A 22,829-nucleotide genomic window follows, 5' to 3' on the forward strand; every position below is an offset into this window, starting at 1 on the left:
GCTGAACATTCATTGGGGAACTGAGCCTACCTGGATGGAAGAACCGACAGATGAAAGAGAAAGGCTGCTGAGTCAAATGCACGAGGGTCGGCATGTGAAACTAAGAGCAGAGCACACGCCCAGCCCCATAAATCTCATTGATGTGAGATGGCAATGAAGCCTAAACCTTCAGAGCAAGATCCACTCCGAAATAACCAACAACAAAATCACCTACCATTCCAAAAAGGAGGCAGAATGGAGCCAACCCGGGAGGGAGGTGGGCACAGTAGCATATTATGCAATGCAACAGGTGACACATGAAGACAGGAGCCTGCCTAGCAACCGAAGCATGTTCTCTATGTGCATAAACACTTACCTACTTGGCAGAAGAGCATCAGAAACACAGTACCAGCTATGGACAGTCGAGATATACCTTTCCCCAGCTAGAGGTCGTGGGCAAGCAGGACGTAAGGACGCCTGTGTAAAGCTGGAGACACAGCTCAGGCAGTGTATGCATGCCATGAAAGCATGAGGATTTGATTCCCTCCTACATACACATTTTTAAAAAGTCAAGCACAGTGGCACTCGAACGCAATCCCAGCAATGGGGAGATTGAGAGGTGGCTGGGGCTTGACACCAGACAGCCCAGTCTAATCAGANAGCCCAAGGTCCCAATGAAAGACCTCTAAATAAATAAATAAATAAATAAATAAATAAATAAATAAATAACATGGATTGCTCCTGAGAAACAATGTGGGCTGACCTGTGGCATCCATACACATGTGCACAGATGTGCACCCACACACTGGAGCCAACACAGCAATACGCCTACAGGCGTAGATATGTAAATTTCACACCTACATAAAACATTCAGCAAAGGCAACAGAATAAGTCCCCATGATGCCTCAGAAGCATGAAATCATGAACTATGAGCACTCTGTGGCCAATCTAAGCCAGCCTTTGCCTGGGGAAACAAAAGGTGTGGGGTCCCAAGGCACTAACAGTATTTCCTTTCCCTTTCTGCTCTCTGAGGAATCGCTTCCTCTGTCAACATGACTCAAAGAACATAACCCACACATGGTTCACTCTAAAGGCCTTCCAGCTCTGCTCAGCAGGCTTTGTGAGTCAGAAACAGCATGAACAAGATGGCCTCCATCATGCCATCTGCTTACGTGAGGCACGGACACTCTTGTATTGATGTAGCTTGCTGGCATCTTCTCTCCATCTTTCCCGTGTCTTATGTTGGAGAGCTGCCTCTGAGGGCTGTTGAAAGAGCCCACCACACACTTCCAGAAAACACCCACTTTACCCCCACACTGCTTAGATTGGCTGTACACGCAGAGATTAAGTCAATATTTGCCTTTAGGGAGACCTTCTGCAGACTGGTCTCACCGCAAACTAGGTCAGTCTGGCAAGGCAACAAGGCCAGGTGGCCAAGCCTCAGCTGCTCAGGCCCCTCCCCTCCTACTCACCTCTGCCTCAGCTTCCCCATTAGTCACCACTTTCTGTTTTTTTCTCGCCTGTGGTAAAAGTAACTTCCCCTTGGAGTGTCTGAGTCTGTATGTGATGTCACCCACATTCCTTGGCATGTCATGGGAGGAATTCCAACACTGCAGCAGAATGGGATTGCGAGTGATTCCCCAATCTTGTGTCTGTGGAACTTCAACCAGATGAATCAGGTCCACTGCTCAATGGGACACAGGAGAAAACCCGTCCCGGCAGGAAGCTGTGCTGGAAGCCCTGAGACAGTTCCTTCGGCCTCCTGCTTCTTCTTCAGCAGCTCGAGGGTGCAGACAATGCAGGATACTGGTAGGACTGTCAGGACAGTCGGGTGAGGCTCTGGGTGTGAAGACAGCATCTGAGCGGGCACATCACCCAGGAACAAGCTGTTGCCAAGAACTGGGCCATGTGTGCACTAGAAACCTAGAAGCTGGTTACTCTTCAAGGCACAGAAGTAACACGTTCTCAAAAAAGATAGGTTCGAAGGCGGCTTAGGGCCGCAGCGCCCTCACATCCAAGAGAACTGGATCGTTGACAGAAAGGGCATATAAATGGAGAAAAGATGTGGATGTAGAAAGTAATGAAAACCAGCTTATCTTTGTTGTGGCCTCATTAGCCAGTTAGCAGCCTACTCGGGTGCTTTGCTCGTGTGGCTCACAAGTTATCTCTTTCTTGATGCTTTGTTAATTTTTAACTATCTGCATATTAGCCTCATTTAGGGAAACACCTGCACCAAGTCTGAAATTTTTTTATTTTTATTTTTTTATTTTTTTGCTTTGTTTTATGAGATGGGATTAATCAGCAGTTTTTGGTGTTAATGTCTTTCATTTCTCTTCTCCCCTTTGTTCAGTGTTCAATAGTTATTTCGGAAGAAAAACTACTGCAATGCAGGGAATTTTTCTAGACAAGATTGCATGCGGATGGGAAGGGACTTGGTAGCCAGTCTTGCATTTTCAACTATTTAGAAGATTTTGGAGTACAAGAGAATGTTCTATAGTTCTTCTCGAAGGAACAGAAACAAACAGCAGCCCAGATGTGGTGGGACAAGACAGTGCAGAGGTTCCACCATCTTGTATTCTTGCTGAGTCAGCTTCCAGGTTTAATTAGAACCCGATCTCTCTGATAGGGAATCCCATGGGAAACGACCTAGCTTTATTCTAGGAACCACAGGCTGGGATCTCCCAGCTAACAGTCTTTGTTAAAACTGCTTGTTTGTGCCGACCATTGACAGGTAGCTAACCCTTTAACTGCCGGTCTGTGCAAAACTCCTTCCTGGCTAACCGCTTAGCTTCTGTTAAAACCGTCTTGCTTCAAACAGTGTACTCTGTGAAGCTTACCTTGAGCAGTTGCTGAGAAAGATGCCTGGAAGACATCTCTGCTCCTGAAAACCCTGTGTTCTGGATACTTGGGGCCACTCCTACACAGAAACACTCGGGTGTGATCCAAGCTGGCTGCAATAAAGACTTTTGAGACCCACACTGTGACTGCGTGGTCATCTCTGGTGAGCTTCTCTTAACTCAAGAGAAAAGGTTAGGACATTTAAAAGACCTCTGTGGACGTTCCATAGTGGAATACAACAGCCAGAGAGCTGGGAAAGGTGTGACAACCCTCTGAACAATAGCTTCCTGTCCCTAACGTGATGGCTAACTTTATGTTTTAAATCTGTGCTTGAGAGATCTATAAAAACAAACCCCCTCTAATTGTAAGCCCCACTTGCCCAAGGACAGATAACTTCCTAGAATTCTGGTGGCTGTTGTTTAAGAACAAGCTTGGTTGCCCCAACTGCACAGGATGTGTGCAGGAGGTTTACGGGCAGGAAGTACGTCAGCATGTATGCTTGGCTCTGATTGGACAAAGGCAGGAAGTACAAAGTCTTGTGGGTTGTGCCTTTACAAGCCCACCACCAGCACTACCACCACCAATGTAATTCAGCTGAGCTTGAGTCTTGGGTATGGATCTGGCCAGTATCCATGGTCCTGGCCAAAATTTAGAAAAGCTTGCTTCAAACTTGGCTTAAAAATTGTAGTGGTGGTCTTACTCTCGCCTCATGAGGTTATTTTCTGGAGGCCACAGAGAGATCAGACCATCCACCCAAATTCTAAAGCTGGACCTTCACGGCTGAATGGCCATCTTAGGAGGTGGGCACCTCGAGAAGTCCCAAGGCTCTGAGTTGTGCTTTTGGTTTCAAGAGCTATCAGAGTGAACTGCCGTGTGAGAAAAGCAGCAAGCATCTTCAAAGAGGCCTCCCCAGGTAAGTCGTCATCATTTTCTGCGACATCTGGTTCTGTTGGGATGTCAATCTGGGATGAGGAAGGTCTAATGAGATCCAATATACTTCTTCCATCCAGGACATAGAGGGACATGGCACCAACAACATGGGCTTCTTGCCTTTGGTTTCACGGTGACTGTCTCTGTCTCTTGTACTTTCTGTGTTCAGTGTTTATTGGTTTTGGTTTTGTTGTCTCCACCGGCTGTTACTAGTCCCTCTTCCTGTCTCAGAACTCTGGATGCCCATGATTTGCTCTGCTTCCTCTCCGCCTTCTCTATACATTCTGCTTCCTACAGATTCTCCAGCAACAATCTAGTTTTTCATGGTCCAATCAGGCTTGCAATACACTGGAGGAATGGAGGAAATGGACTGATAATTTTAACAAAAACAAACATTTTTGCTAGACCCGGTGGTTGGCGCGCACCTTTAATCCCAGCACTCGGCAGGCAGAGACAGGCAGATCTCTGAATTGGAGGCCAGCCTGGTCTACAGAGTGAGTTCCAGGATAGCCAAGGCTACACAGAGAAACCGTGTCTGAGGAGCTGGGTTAAGTAAGCATTTGAGAAAAGGCCTGTTAAAAACAAGAACCTGTTCTCATCAAAGGTTGTCAATGACAGATGCCTGGTCATAGGGAAGGTTGGAGTGGATGTTGTCTAACAATCTGGTGATCATTTTACTACTCTGTGGAGCCAGCCTTCCTGATTCCTCCAAATCCTGAGTTCTGTCTCTCAGTGAATAGAACTGAGATCTTTTGAAAGAGATCCAATGTACTTTGCATCATCCAGCAATAGAATCTATCCTATGCTTATTACAAATCCTTCCTCCTCCGGCCCTTGGCCTGAGCTTTATTTACCTATCAGCCAACAGAGCTCATGCTTATGTAAAGGTCGCAGGTGCTTTATAGCTTGGCTAAAGAGTTTCTGTGTAGCTATGTAGTTTCTGTGTAGCTCTGCCCAAAGCTTTGTTGTGACGATTGTTCTTCTTCCAAACTTTTTCTGTGTTTATGTATGTAAGAAAAATAAACCCTGAGGTCACACTCGGGATGTTTTGACCCAGTGCTCAAAAAGGTGGTGCTGATTCTCAAGTTTCATTCTTCACCTCTTGTGGCTCATTTCCCCGTAGGCCCATGAGGCTTACAGCAGGGTGCAGCAGGGGTTGGGGGGGGAGAGAGCCCCCTACAAAACAAGGAGTCTGTTCTTTCAAAAAATAAACACTGACAAACTTTTAGCCAAACTAACCAAAGAGTGAGAAGACCAAAATGAATAAAACTTAGAGATGAAACGGGAGATATTATAATCATATCAGTAAAATTCAAGAATCAGTGGAACATACCTAGACTATGTGTTATAAATCAGGGTTTCTCCCAGCATGCCCTCAGGGACTCAGCACCAGCAGTTACGTCATCACCCACCATTGCCAGGTCTAGCACACGTCCACTGTCGCAAGGTGCATATTTCCCCTATGCAATATGCACTTGCTCTCTGTCCCTCTCTCTCTGTCTCTCTGTCTCTCTCTCTGTCTCTCTCTGTCTCTCTCTCTGTCTCTCTCTGTGTGTGTCTCTCTCTATCTCTCACTGTCTCTCTCTCTCTGTGTGTCTCTCTCTGTCTCTCTCTCTGTTTCTCTCTCTCTCTCTCTCTCTCTCTCTCTCTCTCTCTCTCTCTCTCATGTGCCCACTCTGAGAAAACCTTTCACTCCCTCCTCCCCCAATGCCTGCAATAAATCTCTCAAGTGAGCTCTATCACATAGTGTGATCTATGCAGTATGCCTTGGCCCAGACCTGCCAAGGTACCTTCTGCCACTTAATACTAACACTATTCCTGACTATTTACCCAAAGGACCCCAAGGCAACCTATTCCAGACATTTGGACATAATAACTTCAGTGTTATTTTCAACAGTCAAGCTATGGAACCAGCCTAGGTGTGTGTGAGGGAAATATGCACACAGTGGAAGTTTTAAAAACATTATTATTATTATTATTATTATTATTATTATTATTATTTATTGTGTGTGCACACATGTGTGTGTGCATGCATGTGTGTATGTGTGTGCGTGTTTGTAGGACAGATTACACCTCTATGAAGTTGACTCATTCTTCACCATAGGTTTCAGGGATCAAACGCAGGTCATGAGATCTGAATCGTTAAGTACTTACTTACCCAGTAAGCTATATCACTGACCCCACAATGGAATATTTTCAGCTATAAAGAACGAAAGTTATGTCATTTGCAAAAAAAAAAAAAAAAAAAAAAACGGAAACAGAGACGATCATATTATATTAATTAAGGCAGATTGAGGAAAGCACACAAATATTGCATGTTTTCTCTCACGTGTGCTTCATGGACTCCATACAGAAACATAAAGTCACACATGTCGGTATGACACGGAAATAAAAATGGAATTTTCTAGGGGAACAAAGTAGATTAAAAATCAGGAGCAGGGAATAGATTAAGGCCCACCACACAGTCCTAATGGAAATGTCCTTATGTACTCCACTACCATATTCAACGGATGCACACCATTGGAGATAAAAAATAAAATATTTAAAAATTATCCAGAAAGACCCTTCTGCTTTTTACATCACTACCATTAAATGACTGATCTCAGTGAATGTTTGGTTTTAAGATTACAAGGGGCCTTAGAGAGAGAGTAGCGACTCTACAGAAAAGAGACTGCCTCTGGGGTGTCATTAAATATTACCAACAGGGCATTCTGGAATCCTTAAGCTGCACTCTTCGTCCTTCTTCTCCTGGCCACAGAAACACATTCTCAGAAATTCTGACAGTCAGCCACATGCTAGAGACAGAGGTCTGAGAAAAACCATGGATGTAATCGAACTTCTAGCTTTAGAGACAAAGACTGTCAAAGCTGGGAAAGCCTACACCATCACCACACCTGTTACTCCCTTTCCAAACTGTGACCCAGGACCCATTCACAGAACTGTACCACATTGCCAGGTGCCACGCCCACTCTAGTAGTGACTCACAACAGGTCTGAAAACCTGGATGAGTCCTGAGGAAAAAGAGTCTCAAGGAGACTCAGCCTCCTGGAGTCCTGGCATTTCCAATTATCTATATACACGAACCCTATCCGCATGTTAGTAATGCCTTTAAAGATTGAATTTTTACCATAGGTGAAGTTTCCACCAGTGTTCCAAAGTCCTAAAAAATTCCTTGAAGCCAGGAGCTCAGAATTCAGTGAGAAAGTTACCTATTCATTAACATTTTAATTCACTTAGACCGGTGAAACCGATTAAGCATCACAAAGAACAGAGCCAAGCTCAGGGCAATGCTTAGCTTAGCTGTACTTTTGGAATCTTCATTTCATCCAAGTTACTTTCATATGCAAGTATTTACCAAGGCCTAGGAAATAGTGGGTTGTGGTATTGCATTAGAGCAGAACCGCCCAAAACAGGTTTTTCCGCTAGGCCTAAAGGAACAGCATAATCAAGGATTTACTGGAGAACCCCTGGTGGTGGGATTTAACTATTGACTAGCCTTGCACCTGGCTTCCTCCTCAAGCAGCCTGGTCCCACCCCCTGGTCTTTTCATGTATTCAATCCTTTGTCTTGTCAGTGGTATTCCATACAAACAGTACAGTTGAGTATGAATGGCTGCCTAGAACCTCTGTCAGGACTGAAGATGTGACTCAGTGATAGAACACAGACTTAGCACAGACAAACCATGGGTTCGATCCCTAGAACCAACCAGACAAACACAAAACAAAGCCAAAAAGCCACTTATCAGTAAGTGGCATAAGAACCACTGAGTCACAGCCACAACTTACAGTAGTCTCAGCTGGTTTGATGTGTTGGGCTCTAAGTTTACTCGAGCCATTGTTTGGTACTTGGGTAAAATCTGTGATCACCATTTCAAAAATCACAACATCATAGAGGCAGGAGGAAAGGGATGGGGGGTTGTAGAGAGGAACCTGTAAATAAATAAAATAACCAATAAAAAATAATCAGAAAAAATCACATCATGTAGTCATTTCCTTAAAAACATGAAGCCATACTTGAAATGTAATGACCAATTTTACAGAAATAAGTGACGATGAAGGAAGTCTCTGACCTAAAAAGAGAAATAATATACTAACTAGCAAACTCTGAAGGAAAAAAAAAAAAAATTCCTGGTGTTCAGGAATATTACAACAAACAAGAAGCCTGCATTCCAACTGGACACGGATAGAGCTGTGAATTAATCTCAGGTATTAATTACGTGGAACTCTAAAAATCTCCAGAAGTGGGAGGCACACAATTATCCCTGTGCACATAAGGAAACGTTTATTGAGCTATCTGTCATACTGATTTTATATTACTGCATTGGCTTCAACCAGCTGAATACAGAGAGCCAATAAAGTAGGGTTTACAGTATTATCGTAGGACACTTAACAAGTATATTAAGCCAAGAGCTCTGTGGTGGTTTGAATAGGAATGGTCCCCAAAGACTCCTGTGTTTGAATGCTTATCCCTAGGGAGTGGCACTGTTAGGAGGTGTGGCCTTGTTAAAGTGTGTCAATGCAGAGCAGGACTTTGAAGTCTTGTGTATGCTCAAGCTATACCCAGCATGGTACACAGTCTCTCCCTGATTCCTTTAGATTAAGATGTTGAACTCTCAGCATATCCAGCACCACGTCTGCCTGCACGCCTCTGTGCTTCCCACCATGATGATAATGGACTGAACCTTTGAAACTGTAAGCCAGCCCCAATGAAATGTTTTCCTCTATAAGCGTTGCTTTGGTCATGGTGTCTCTTCACAGCAATAAAACTCTAAGACAAGCTCCTTCCAGGGACCCCCAAACAGAACACCAAGGAAAGAAGTGAGAAGAGAAACAGGGAATCCTGACCACACCACAGCCTTCAAGGAGCTTGCCTGAGATTGATCACAGCACAAGATAGCTTCCTAAGTAGCCAGCATAGAGACATCAGAGACGTAAAGACAGAACGTGAGGAAAGAAAGGTGATTCAGTGGCTACCCTTGGGAAATTTCAGACAACTAATGTAAAGCCTGACAGACCAAGAATTATCAAATACCTGTGTACCTTGTCTGATTCAGGGTTCTATTGCTGCAAAGAGACACCATGACCAGGGCAACTCTCACAAAGGCAAACACTGAATGGGGTTATGGTTCAGAAGGTGAGTCGATTGTCATCATGGTGGGAGGCATGGCAGCGTGCGGGCAGACGTGATGCTGAAGGAGGAGCCAAGGAGATAGACACTGGACCTGGCTTGAGCATTAGAAACTTCAAAGGCCACCACCAGTGACACAATTCCCCCAACAAGGCCACAATTCCTAATAGTGCCACTCCCTCTGAGCCTTTGAGAGCATTTTCATTCAAACCACCACACTTGTCATCCAACAATTTCATAGAATTTGTTTCACATTTCCCTTTTGTTTAAGTCCATTTATAAAGTAATGGATTTCACGTGACATCACTATACCTTGCTCATATTTGTGCCCACCGCCCTTTCCAGTCCTTTTGCAAGTGCCCTTCTCCAACAAACACTCTGCCTCCTACTTTTGTTACACAAATACTTAGATATTAATCCTACAAATGAGGGAAAATGTGATATTCTGTTTTATCCCTACTAATGTCAAAGACGGCCCTTATAAACCACACAGATTATAGTTCTAATAAGCAACACTAAAGCGTATATGTTTAAAGCTTCTTGTTTTAGTGATTTATATTTTGGAAAAATATTTTAAAAAATTTTTTTAAACTTCTACAAAATTAACATTGCTTCCTAAAAACCCATCATGTCATTTTACTAAGTAGAAACACATATAGGAAATATGGTTAGTATTGATTTGTCCTGCACATCAATGCAATGGGTATGCAAAATAAATTAACTGCATGTGAATCCTGATTTTTTTTTTCCTAAGATGCTGAATACTCCCTTGATAGCTTCATGGTACATTTTATAAAGGAACATAATGTATTAAGGTTTTCATATCGCTGAGCTCATCAGCTCCATTCAAGTGAACATACATGAAGATAAAATACAGCCATTGTACACAATCGGCCACTCAAGGCTCACTGCTTTCACACTCCTCATACAAAATAGCCATATTCCTTGTGATATCTCTAAAGTAGGTAAGTGGTGGCTGTACATGAGTTATCAGACGTTTTGTCCATGTGCCTGTGGTACACTTGTGTGTATTCACATGTATGTGTACACTGTGAGCGTGAACATGCACATATATGCGTGCATGTAGAGGCCTGATGCTTGAGCTATATTTATTTATTTATATATATATATATATATATATTTATTTATACTATATTTACCAAGGTAATATCTCTCAATAAACCCAGAGCACACAGCCCAGGAGACTCCCTGCCTCTTATTCTCGAGTGTCAGGATTACAGGTGGCCACAATGCCTGCCCAACTTTTCCACAGAACTAAGCCAGCAGTTCTCAGCCTATGGGCTAAGACCTCTTTGGGGTCACATATCAGATAGCCTGTATAACAGATATTTACACTACAATTCATAACAATAGCAAAGTTACAGCTATGAAGTAGCAACAAAAATAATTTTATGGTTGGGGGTCACCACCACATGAGGAGCGATTTTCAAAAGTCGAAGCCTTAGGACAATTGAGAACCACTGCGCCATCTCCAGCTCAAGTTAGCATATACTTAGGCTAAAATGCCGATAACCAGTGTTTATTATTCATAATGATCTATCACTAGAAACCAGTACCTCCGAGGTTCTTTAGAAAAGGCCCATGTTTTCACAGTCAACAGTCAGGATTTTATTTGGCTTGTCGGTCTATCGGTACAGGACACTTAACACTTTGGAAACAGCTATGGTGGAAAACTAACTTGTTCCTCCTTGGAAAGAGTGGCGCAGAGAATTTATCAGGAACATTGTATTTAAATCATTATTATTATTCCCAACCCCAATCGGTAGCAGATCCTCAATGTGGTAAGAGCCTAGTAGTCAAAATTCACAAATACTTACAACGAAACAACAAAAAGAAGAAGAAAATTTAAAGTTGCAGAAGAAGTGAATAGATTCTTGTCAAAAAAAAAAAAAAAATGTTACAGAAACATGGAAAACATCCAACATGAGTAAGCACTAGGAAACTACAGGACACAACCACAGTGGTACTTCATACTTGTGAGACTAGGGACAAGTTTTTTAATGGAAAAATAAGTGTTGGTGAGGCTGTTGGGAAACTGGATCCATACATCACTGGTGGGCCATAAAATAACTCAGCCACTGTGGAAACTCCTCAGTGGTTAAACACAGAGTTACCATGGGACCTAGCAATTATATTCTTCAGTACACACTCAAAACTATGGGAAACAGTATTCTAGACAGTAACAGTGCCTGGGTAGCCAAAAGGTGGAAGCAATCTCAACATTCATTCAACATTCATTTTTGATATACAAAATAGGATCTTGTCTATAAAAGGCCATGGAAATATTCTATCCTATAATTTTTGAAAGCCAGCTGTGATGATTTGTATATGTTCAGCCCAGGGAGTGGCCCTATTAGAAGGTGTGGCCTTGTTGGAGTAGGTGTGTCACTGTGGACGTGGGCTTTAAGACCCTCATCCTAGCTGCGTGGAAGTCAGTATTCTGCTAGCAGCCTTCAGATGAAGATAAAGAACTCTCAGCTCCTCCCGCACCATACCTGCCTGGATGCTGCCCTGCTCCCACCTTGATGATAATGGACTGAACTTCTGAACCTGCAAGCCAGCCCAATTAAATGTTGTCCTTATAAGAGTTGCCTTGGTCATGGTGTCTGTTCACAGCAGTAAAATCCTAACTAAGATGCCAGCTATGGGATATTAGCAAGCTCTTAAAAGAAATCATGTATATGCTGTGATATGGATTAGCCTAGTAAACATTATGCCAGGTAAAAAGGACCAACCACAAAAGACTACATATTATATAATTCAATTTCTAAGAAAAGGGCCAACAGATAAATGAAGGCCAGTGGTTGCTTGGGGCCAGAATAATAGGGTCCCATGACCACGGTGGTGATAAAGAAAGGCTAGGCATTCTTCCTTGTGGTGATGAAAATATTCATAAAGTAGTTGTGGTGACTAGGCATAGTTAAAGAATACAGAAAATGGTTAGCTGAAACTGAAAACTGTTAACGATTTTAAAAGTCTTTTAATGGGTGAATTCTAAGATTCATGAATCATATCTCAGTAAGTGTCAAAAACTGAAGCAGACATCATTTGGAACTGTCCTGCCAAACAGTGGCTGAATTTTGCTGACGTTTGCAAGTAAGAATTCCCAAGAATGTTACTCATTCTACCTAATCTCTAATAAACAAAAGGGTCTCTGTCACTGTTGGCCTAGAGATGAATTTCTATAACACAAGACAAAATTTGTGGTCACTGCTTAAAAAAAAAAAAAAAAAAAAAGAGCAACAATTCATAATTCTAAGGGCTGCAATTCATCCAGTGAGGTGTCCTTTCGCTGTCTATCACCAGATCCCATCTGTACAGCTGCAGAGAAAACTGTTTCCTCTGGGCAAGTACCCCTCTGTCAGGCAACAGATACTGTTTCTCTCCCGAAATAAATAAATAAATAAATAAATAAATAAATAAATAAATAATAAATAAATAAATAAATAAATGGCTCGGCTACTTCATTTCTACTTTCTCCTCAACAAAACCAACTAGTGTCTCAGGCCTAGATGGATGTCAGGCAATGTGAAGAAAGGCAGTGTCTAGAGAATCCATATTTATGTGAGTTTTGAAACAATTCAGACTGAGACTAGCCTACATTAAAAACAGTTTAACCAGGCAGAATGCGACCCACCATCCACGCACGCTCTGTGTTTACAGAGCAGGCTGCCACAGTTGGGTGCCTTTTCCTGTCTTCCTTCTAATACAGTGCTTCTGTGTCCCCAACCCACCCTCCGAGACGAGTGTGCCACTATAAACAAGAATCTCATTTTTCCATGTCGACAATTTCTATTGATAACCTCATATTTTATGCATTCGTTCCCAGTTGACTGTGTGCAGGCAGCCTCAAGTACGGTATTTAAGCCATGTGTGATATGCAGAAGAGAGACAGAAGTTGGTTTGGAAGGCTTAGAGAAACTGTTTCTGTAACTGATCTGGACCTCTATTTTCACATCTTCCTTTAAATTTATTTTAAAAGTGAGGAACCTCAAAATTCAGTAAAATTAAATTGCATCTTTTTTTCTTCCTGACTCCAAATTCCCAGGCTCGTATATAATACATGTAGAAATTGGCAATTCTGAGAAAAAGCATTATGTCTCTATTTAAAATGCTATAAATTAGGAAGGGGAAGGAAAGCCTATCTCTACTGAAGATCAATCCAACAAATTTAGCTCTCATAAAGGCTAAATCACATCTCTCAGGCTTGATGATAAATCTTTAGCGTCTGCCAGTTACACAAGATCGGTAGTGAACCATCTGGCTCATTCTGTTTATATCAATCTAAATAATGTGCGTCCAAGTTTTTGATATTTCCACAGCTCAAAAGTAACGAAACTACCGCCAAACAGGACTGCAGCACATCCTGATTCCGAGGTGGGGGTGGGGTGGGGGAAGAGGGTCATTTTTTATTTTCTATAGCAAATCTAAGTTTAAATGCAGAAGTGGGATGATCTGGGTATGGTGGCCCAGGACTTTCATCCCAGCACTCAGGGGACAGAGGCGGGTGGATCTCTGGGAGTTCAAGGCCAGCCTGGTTTACATAATGAGTTCCAGGACAGCCTGAGCTACAAAGTGAGACCCCCCCATCTCAAAAGAGAAAGGAGAAAAAAAAAAGAGTTTCAGTTGTCAACAAAGTGAAACTTCATCTCAAAAAAGAAAGGAGAAAAAAAAAAGAAAGGAGAAAAAAAAAAAGAAAGAATTTCAGTTGCCAAGGTCACACAATGGTAAAAGGCATTTGCTGCACAGCCCTGGAAATCTGAGTTCGATCCCAAAAACCGTATCAAGGCAAAAGGATTGACTTACAGATGTTCTCTGGTCTCCATGGCAACCCCCCACACACACAGACACACACAGACACACACAGACACACACACACACACACACACACGCAAGCACACACACCCACGCACACCCACATACACACTCATACACACACACACGCGCACACACACACTTTAAAAAAATATTATTTCACTGAGTTGGAAAACTTGTGAGCTCTCATCCTTTAAGTACAGCATTTGCTATACTTTACCCCACTGCCTAATTTCCCTCCCTCAACTTCTTCCTCTTTCAAATTTATTGCAGCAGAAAATTCACTTTAGAAGAACTAGACTAGACAACTTGTGGACTGGGAGAAGCCCAGAAAGGAACCTAGCATAATCACCATCAGAGAGGCCCCATCCAGCAACTGATGGAAACAGATGCAGAGACCCACAGCCAGGCATTGGGTGGAGTTCAGGGAATCCTGCTGAAGAAGGGATGGAAGGATTGTAGGATCCAGAAGTGTCAAGGACATCACAAGAAAACCCACAGGATCAGCCAACCTGGACTCAAGGGAGCTCACTGAGTCTGAGCGGATGATCAGGGACCCTGCATGGGTCTAGCCTAGGCCCTCTGTGCATGTGTTATAGTTGTGTAGCTTGGTGGTTTTGTGGGACAGAGGGAGCAGGAGCTGTTTCTGAAACTTTGGCCTGTTTGGGGGGCCCTTGTCCTCCTACTGAGTTGTCTTATCTACTCTTAATATGGGAGATGTGCCTAGTCTTATTGCAACTTGATATGCAATATCTGGTTGGTTTCCCTGGGAGGCCTGCCCTTTTCCAAAGGGAAATGGAGGAGGAATGGGTGGTGATAGGGGAGGGACTTGGAGGAGAGGCGGGAGGGGAAATTGCAGTCAGGCTGTAATATATGAGAGAATAAATTACTAAAAAAAAAAAAAAAAAAAGTAATATATGAGAGAATAAATTACTAAAAAAAAAAAAAAAAAAGGAGGAAGAAGAGGAGGAGGACGTGGAGGAGAGCAGCAGCAGCAACAGCAGCAGCAACAACGACAGCAGCAGCAGCAACAACAGCAACAACAACAGCAACAGCAGCAGCAACAGCAACAACAGCAGCAGCAGCAACAACAACAGCAACAGCAACAACAGCAGCAGCAACAACAGCAGCAGCAACAACAACAACAACAAAGCACCCATCTACTTCCTGAACTGGCTGGAAGAAAGAATCCATTGACCCTGATTCCTCACTGCACTGAGGGGAAAGCACCCTGTCTCCTGTCTCTTCCATCCCCACACCCTGCTTTCTGGCTGCCCCACTTTGCCTCCCCACCTCCATGCCTCTCATAATCGCAAGAAGTCTAAAGTCAGGTGAGCTGGCAGCTGCTAACTGCCTGTCTCCACCTCCACTCTGAAACAATGGGCCGTAAGGCATAGAGCAATTGAACTTACAGTCACTTGAAATTAAAAATGAAACCATGGTTATGACCTTGAAACATCTTTATAAATCTGTTCCCCGTTCCACATCCCTTCCTATCAAATAACCTCAATGGCTCCTGAAGGCAATGGTTTACTGCAGAACAATAGGTTTCCAGGCTTCAGCCAGCCATGGCAAGATCACCTGAAGTCTTGCTAAAGGGCAGCTTGCTGTGCCCGGGCCCAGGTTCATTCAGGAGGTCTAAGAGTCCTGAGAATCTGAATATGTAACGAATCCCTAGGGATGCTGGTGTTGCAGGTCCAATGACCCACACTTAGAACCAGAAGCCTAGGCATGGAACAGTTAGGGAAAGACCCAAGAGCCACAGCTCCACTATCCCTTACCTCTCGCCGTTGTGCTACCAGTGAGGGTCCAGTTTTGATCAGAGGTGGCATGGCTGCCATTAATGGTATCACGGCATGAACGCGAGACGTTCCCCCAAAAGCTCACATGTTTTAACATCTCCAGCTGAGGATGCTGTTTGGGGAGGTTGTAGAACTCTTGGACTTGAGGGCTAGCTGGCAAATTCAAGCGCCACGGGGGGTGGGGGGGGTCTTTGAGGAGTGATAGCCAAGCCTTCCTTCAGGTTCCCAAACACCTGATGGGCCCCCACCCCAACCAACTGAAACCGTGAACTAAAATCAAGTCCCCCCACCCTCCATGGCTTGTGTCGAATAATCTGTTGCAGTGATAAGAAACGCAGGTGAACATAAATAGGCAAGAGTCGGAGCAGACCGGTTGCTTCAAGTCTTCCCTTCTCGGCAGGCCTCACAAGAAACTCCCAGTTAAAGAATCAAGAAAGGGGAAGTAGATTGTGTGCACAGATCTGAAGATCACTTAGCCAGTCCACTGGTGAGATCCCTCCAGCTCCTCTTTCCGTATTAAGCTGCCCTGGGTGCTTTTCGCTGGGCACTGGAATCAGACAGCCCTGGAGGTAGCTCCCGTTTTCCTTCTGTATGCCCTGCATAAGCAGCCTTCTGTATGCCCTTCCCGGGTCATCGGCTTTCTGTCAAGTGTTACTTTGGCTCACAGTTTTGGAACTATTGATCCACGACTGACTGTTGCCCGTCGCATTGGGCCTGTGGTGACCTAGCATATCATACAGGCAGAGGAAGAGACCCTCGCTCACCGACCCTCGCCAGTGACCTGACCTAAAACATCCCCATTAGGCCCCGACTCTTAACGTTTCCACTACCTTTCAGTAGCACAGAGTCAAGGATGAATAGAAAGTTTCACTTGTCGAGAGGCTTCCGATGGCCATTCCAGATCCAATACCCCATTACTTTTTACCCTTCCATCTTCCTATATAAAACTGGGACAACCAACAGAAGCTAGGAATCATGCCATCAAGGAATTAGCTTTCATACCCATGCATGTACACTGACGGGCACAGTTAATGTTCACTGTCATCAGGAATACCTGTGACATTTTACTTTTCTCCCATGAGCACATTCAACACATTATATACTACTCTACATACCTGGTAAAATAGGTGCAGTCATTAACCTAAGCAATAGTGGTCAAGTAACTCTCAGACAGGAAAAGTGTAAGATGGCCCAAATATTAAAAGTATATTCTGTAAAGAACATGTTTAATATATTATTTTGATCTAGAAATATTGGACATTTATGTTTGAGAAAAATAGGATTTTTAACTAGCAATATATTCTGTGTGGTTATGGTCTAAAACATAGAGGAGAATCACTGGCAGGCAAGTCTGCAAATAGCTTGCTTGGGCTGATATAATTAAGGACCTATTTTAGACCACTCTAAAGACCACCTTCCCTGAAAAACATTATTGTCTGTATGTGACCAAACGACAAGGAAGAGACCTGCAGGGGTCTCCTGTTTTCAGTTCACAAAGATGCCATGTCTAACCCACCTCGCACATCCATCAGAAAAGCAATGGCCAGTTAGTAAAGACAACGGCAGTCCTCAGTGCCCCATCTCTGCCTGCCAGCTCTCTCTTCCACCAGCTGACTCCTCAGTGCCCCATCTCTGCCTGCCAGCTCTCTCTTCCACCAGCTGATCCCATATTCATCAGGTCTTGCCTAATAAAACAGAGAATGGGCAGGTGACTACCAAAGACACTGAACTTTCCCAATTCTATCCTTCAAAAGCCCTCGCTCCTCCCCACGCCTGTGTTTCCCTTTTCACATAAAGGGTAAAAGAACCACAAAAAAAAAAAAAAAAAAAAAAAAAACAGTTAAGAGCTCCTAATTACACCACAAAGAGCCCAAGCTGTAAAGTTCAAGCAACATGCTCAAAGGAAAGCACTCTTAGGATAGAGTGGGTCTTCCAGCCTCATCCAGCATAGTTTCCTCCATACAGCAGACCTCCACACTTCACTTAAAAGGAACTTTTGGTGATAGGTGACACCCAGATTCTTTGGAAGACCAGCCCTGAGCTTCCTCACTTCCCAGTACTAGTGGGCACTAGATCCTGATAGTGAAGGTGACGTTACAAGGAGCAAGAGCAGGTGTCTGAAAGCAGAGAAGGAAGCCTCAAGACGCAGAAGGCAGAACGGCAGAGAATGAAGAGGTTACGCTCACCAATAAAAAGGGCCTATTAACCCAAAAGCCACATGCTAAGAATTGCGCTTCGGAAATTTAACCGAGACAATTATTTTTTCTTTAATCTTCCATAGCAGTTCTTGTGAAATCACAGTGCCCCCAATGTTTTTTTACTGAAGTGAAATTTTAACTTTTAAAAATCTGAGCTTCTGTCCCAGGAAGCAATGCAATTTTATCAGTTTACACTACTCCCAAACACCCTTTGTTGGTGTGGTTGTGTGGTTTTTGTGGTTGTCTTGTTTTTTTTCTTCCAAACAGGCCTGCTGTTACAAGACCTGCGACTTCTGTGGGGAAAGGGACCTTTGTGGTAACTGTAGGAGTCGCCAGTTGGGCAGGTCATTTAGCCCATTCTGGTCCCAGCACTTTGGTGAAGTTTCCACCTGAAATGATTCCGGGCCTGCAGATGACCACTGGAGGTTCTTCCACTCAAGATTTACCACCTCAGAGACAACCCCCGCACGACCTCTCCTGGCCACAGAAGTCAAGGAATTTACATCCTCCCTTAGCCAAGGCACATGAGCCAGCATCAGCCCTGGGACCTGAGCGAGTGCTGGCCAAGCCTTGGCACTCAGAATCATGGAGCAGCGAGGTCACACCTCACTGAAATCTGTTTTCTTGAGTTCCATCCTCTTCCACGAACCAAAAAAAAAAAAAAAAAAATCAAATTTAAAAGGAATACATTGAAGTATTAGAACAAAAATAAAGATCTTATCCTCCTTGTCTAGCCACTCCGAAGCCAGGGATCTACATAGAAACCCTGAACCAAAAAAAAAAAAAAAAAAAGTTGACTTGAGACACACACACGGGGCGAAAGTTCGACAGGTCACAGAAGGCAGCACAGCTGACTGGCACCTAGGAACAGCCCCAATTTCTCCCCCACTCACGCTGCAGTCCGCGAGGTGCGCAGGTGCTGCCAAGGAACAAACCAACCTAGGGAAAGACTGGAATCACCTGGGCCAACTCACAAACGTGGAACCCACTGGATAGAATATCTAAAAGTGGCTGGAAAGCGGGGTTAAACCAACCCACGCAACTCAGCCAGACGGGACAGGATTGTAAATCGTTAACCACATCCCAGAGAAGATTGTGCACGCACCGCCAGGCCAGCATACACACAAACATTCACAAACACGCACATGTCTATTCTGCCCCAGTTGGAGTGGCGATTCGGGGACAGGTACGTGGTGTCCGGGCTTGGGACACCTGCCCGGAGCCCCGCGTCGCTGCGGGAAGCCCAGAGTGCTGTAGGAAGCAAGCGCTCCCAGCTGCCTCACGGAGGGATGCTCATTGGCATCCCACCTGGGGAGCCTCGGGGACCGTGGTGGCCGTGACAGCTTTAGATGTTCCCCACTTATCACCCTTTCCCCGAGTCCCCAACTTTGCGGGGCTGGCGCAGCCCTTCCCTACCCAAATACTGCCGCAGGTCGAGCAGGAAGCGAGGGGGTCCCCCGCTGAGCTGGTAGAAGAGGGAGCCCAGGCAGAAGACCAGCAGGGTAGCCATGCAGAAACCGTAGTCCCGGAGGGAGAAGCGCAGGAAAGGCAGCAGCGGGATCCGGCGCTTGCAGCTGCCCAGGCACGGAGGGGCGCCCCCCACAGGGGCCCCATGGGGCCAGGGATCCGCGCCGCCGCCGGGATGCTGCTGCTGCTTCTTCTTCATCGCCGGCTCCGCCGCCTCGAACAGCCCGCCCCGGCCAGGAAGAGGTCACCCATCCGCCGCCAGCCGGAGCGCCTAGCCGGCCGTCTGCACATGGAGAGGGACGCGCCGAGGGCAGCCGGGTGGGGGCGGGGCGGGGCCGAAGTTGCTGGGCTCAGGGTACTCTGCTCATCTTGGTCCCCACCGCTCGCTGCGGCCCCAAAGGGCCCAAAATGTCCCGGGCCCCGCCGTGGGGGTGGCGATCGCAACCCACGCCCGGTCGCGCGTCCTGCTAGCAGCCCTGCGTCCCGTAGCAGCCCTGAGCCCCAAGTCCCGCCGCGCCCCGGGCTCGCTCCCGGCTCGCCTCCAGCGCCAGCGTGGACCCCCCGGGCTTTGTGTGGGTCGCGGGCGGCGTGTTTGGTCCCAGTTCAGGCTCGGCTAGCTCAAGGCAGGGAGGATCGGGAGGCGGACACCACCCTCTCGCTCCACCTCCTTGACAGGGGCTTCCCTCCCTCCTCGCCTCTCCTCCCCTCCCCTTTCTCTCCGGCGGGAGGCGGCCGGCTCTCCTCCCTCCCCGGCCCTCCCCTCTCTCTCCACCCCTGGACTCGACGCTGGACTCGGTGTCACATTACGGCTTCTGCTGGGGCGGGCAGGGAGGGAGGAGGGGGCCGAGGATCAGCAACAAGGAAGAAAGTTTCTGGGTGTGTGGGTTTTGGTTTGTTTTTTTTTTTTTTCCCTCCTCCATTCTCTACAATCTGGTCTCGGTTCCTGCGCTACCAGCGACCTCTTGGGGCCCGCTGACTTCCCTCTCGTACAGTCGCCCTCTTGAAGGATTTGACTACGTTTGTCTTTTCATTTGGGGAACTTGATTCTCTTTCTATATCCCATGCGACCCACCTACCAAAAGCCGGTATAAAATGTGCTGGGATATGGGTTCAAGACCTAGCCGGGACGGTAAAAAGGCAAGAGGTGGGTGTTTTCCGCAGAGCCAGGCAGAGCGCACGCCCTTGGCTCCGAATCAGAGGGCGCTTTTTTCTTGCCCTCCCTGGTCTTACAAGCACTCCACTGAAAACAAGGGTACTCCGCTGCATGGAGGAAGACCTTACAGCAGATATAAAAGAAGAAGGCTCTGTGCCTTCACAGACCTGTTTCACCATCTCTCTTCTCGCCGCTGGGAAGTTTCTAGAACTGAAAGAGCCCGCGGAGCTTCCCAGAGACCTATCCGAGAACAGGGCTGGCGATACTCGACAGAGCTGCTCTATCAAACACACTTAATCGTTTTTGTTTTTACAAATCACCAGATACACAAGTGATATGGCCCAAGAGTTACATTGTGTTTCCAGTGTCCTAATTTTTTTTTTCTTCTGTTGCTGTGATAAACATCATGACACAAAATAACATGGAGGGAAAAAGAATTTGTTTGGCTTACCAGTTACAGTCCATTATGGAGGGAAGGCGAGGCAGGAGGAACCTAGAGACAGGAACTGGAGCAGAAACTGTGAAGAAATGTGCTTCCGCGCCGGTTCTAGGGTCACCTTCCCCTGTCTTATACCGTCCAGGGCCACCTGCGTAGGAATGGTTCCACGTGCTGTGGCCTGGCTCCCCTACACCAATCAGCAATCAAGAAAATGCTCCCCAGACAGGACCAAAGACCAATCTGTTGGAGACGGTTCTCCAATAATGTTTTTCTTTTCCAAACTGAGTTAAGTGGGAAACAAAAGTGACATAAGCAGGTAGGTAGGACTGTGAACAAGACAAATATATTAACCACTGCAAGATGGCACTGGCCAGATTTCTTCATGGTTTCCCTGGGGTTAGAAAAGAGCATTTAGCTCAGGCCCCATGATTCTGATGCCTCTCCACTCTGATCCCCAAATCATTCTAAATAGTCCAGTAATCAGGAGATGTGGGGCAGTTAAGAGCCTCATAACTCCTGAAAACTTTTAAAACATTGTTCATCCAGAGATTATTCCGCAGAAAATTGAGAAAGGGAATCCTGGGAGCAAGAATTCACAATCAGAGGACAGAATGCACAACCTAGAATCTCGGGATAGACCGTCAATGAAAGCCTTGCCTACACTAGATCAGCCTGTGGGAATATCTGTGGAGGACTGACCGTTGTTATTTAATGTGGGAGGAGGGTCCAGCCCCCTGTGAAGCGCACTATTCCCTGGGCAGATGCTTCTGAACCATATAAAAGGGCTAGCTGAGCCTGAGCCAGCAAACAAAATTCTCCACAGGTCCAGCCACACTTCTTTGGCTAGGAAGTGAGATCAGTGGTCAGGGGTAACACCATAAGGAATAGCAAATAGGCCTGCCTTCTTGAGCTCCTTCACTGAGGAAATGTGATTTGCAATTGTAAGCCAACTAACCCCTCCCTCCCTAAAGTTGCTTGTGGTCAAGTTATTTCTCACAGCAACAGGAGCTCAAACTGAACAAACATAGCTTACCCACCACCTGAATATGAACTTCACAAGCTAGACTGTAGGTGAAGACAACACAAGCCAGAGAGTTATGAGGTGGACAGCACCACACACACAGCTACACTCTCAGAGTCACTCCTGCACGGTCATGAACTGTCCCTATCCTGCATTCTCCTGGCCACGAATGTCTAGGGGTGCTATTTGGGATGCCAAGTAGAAAAGAACCCCTTTGTTTGTCACAGGAACTCCGAACTGGAGTGCTAATGGCCTGCTTCACATTTACCCTGGCAAAGGGAGATTTGTCTGGATTAATGTGTACACTTTAGAGATGTGACTGTCCCTTAGAGAATTAAGCCCATCAGTCATTGCTCATTAGTGTGAATTACTTTCATCAGTACAATGAGTGGCCCAGAATAGACTCCCAATTAATAATTTCTGAGTTGATAAAGACAGGCCAGGAGATGGGAGTTGCCAAGCAATCTCCCTAATGTTTTAGAGACCTTTTCTGACAATCTGGTCCTGGAGCAGAGCCTGATCCTGTGATCCCAACAGTCACTGAGCAAAAGAATGTGTAGAAGACCCTCTGGGTTTACGATCCCACCCTGGTTTCCATAGCCAGCTGTCCACATTCTGTGGGGGAAAGGCCCACTTGTTCTAGGCAATCTGATTGGGAAGGAGACACTTTGGAGAAAATAAGTGAATGTAGAAATTATAAAAAAAAAACAAAAAACAAAAAAAAAAACACCAGGGTTTGGGGAGAGCAGCAGTGTAGTCTAGTGGTTCACACAAGGCAATGGGTTCTGTTTCTAGTGTGGAACGGGTAAAGCCTGGGGTCATAAGTCAATCTCCAGAACGCACATCATAGAAGACAGACATGGTAGCATGTGTTTGTAATCCCATTGCTGGGGAGGTGGAGACAGGTGGATCTCTGGGGCTCACTGGCAGCCAGCCCAGCCTACATGGTGAGTTTCCAACCAACCAGCGACCCTGTCTCAAAGACAAAAAACAATGCAAAAAGCAAAAATGAAAGAAAGAGAGAAAGAAAGAAAGAAAG

The 22,829-nt window shown here is 45.4% G+C and overlaps 1 protein-coding gene across 2 annotated transcripts in view; it reads right to left on the reverse strand.

Moving 5' to 3' along the window:
• The window catches only part of Ust (uronyl 2-sulfotransferase), a 290,831-nt gene extending 271,032 nt beyond the window's left edge, over positions 1-19,799 (reverse strand). For both annotated transcript variants that reach the window (XM_021221310.2, XM_029533013.1), the window contains exon 1: positions 19,127-19,799. In XM_021221310.2, the coding sequence (XP_021076969.1) occupies positions 19,127-19,376 (250 nt within the window). In that variant the 5' untranslated portion in view covers positions 19,377-19,799. The remainder of the gene's footprint in view (positions 1-19,126) is intronic.
• Between the last annotated feature and the right edge of the window lie 3,030 nt (positions 19,800-22,829).

This window comes from Mus pahari, chromosome 21 (genome assembly GCF_900095145.1).
Source record: "Mus pahari chromosome 21, PAHARI_EIJ_v1.1, whole genome shotgun sequence".
NCBI classification, from domain to species: Eukaryota; Metazoa; Chordata; class Mammalia; order Rodentia; family Muridae; genus Mus; species Mus pahari.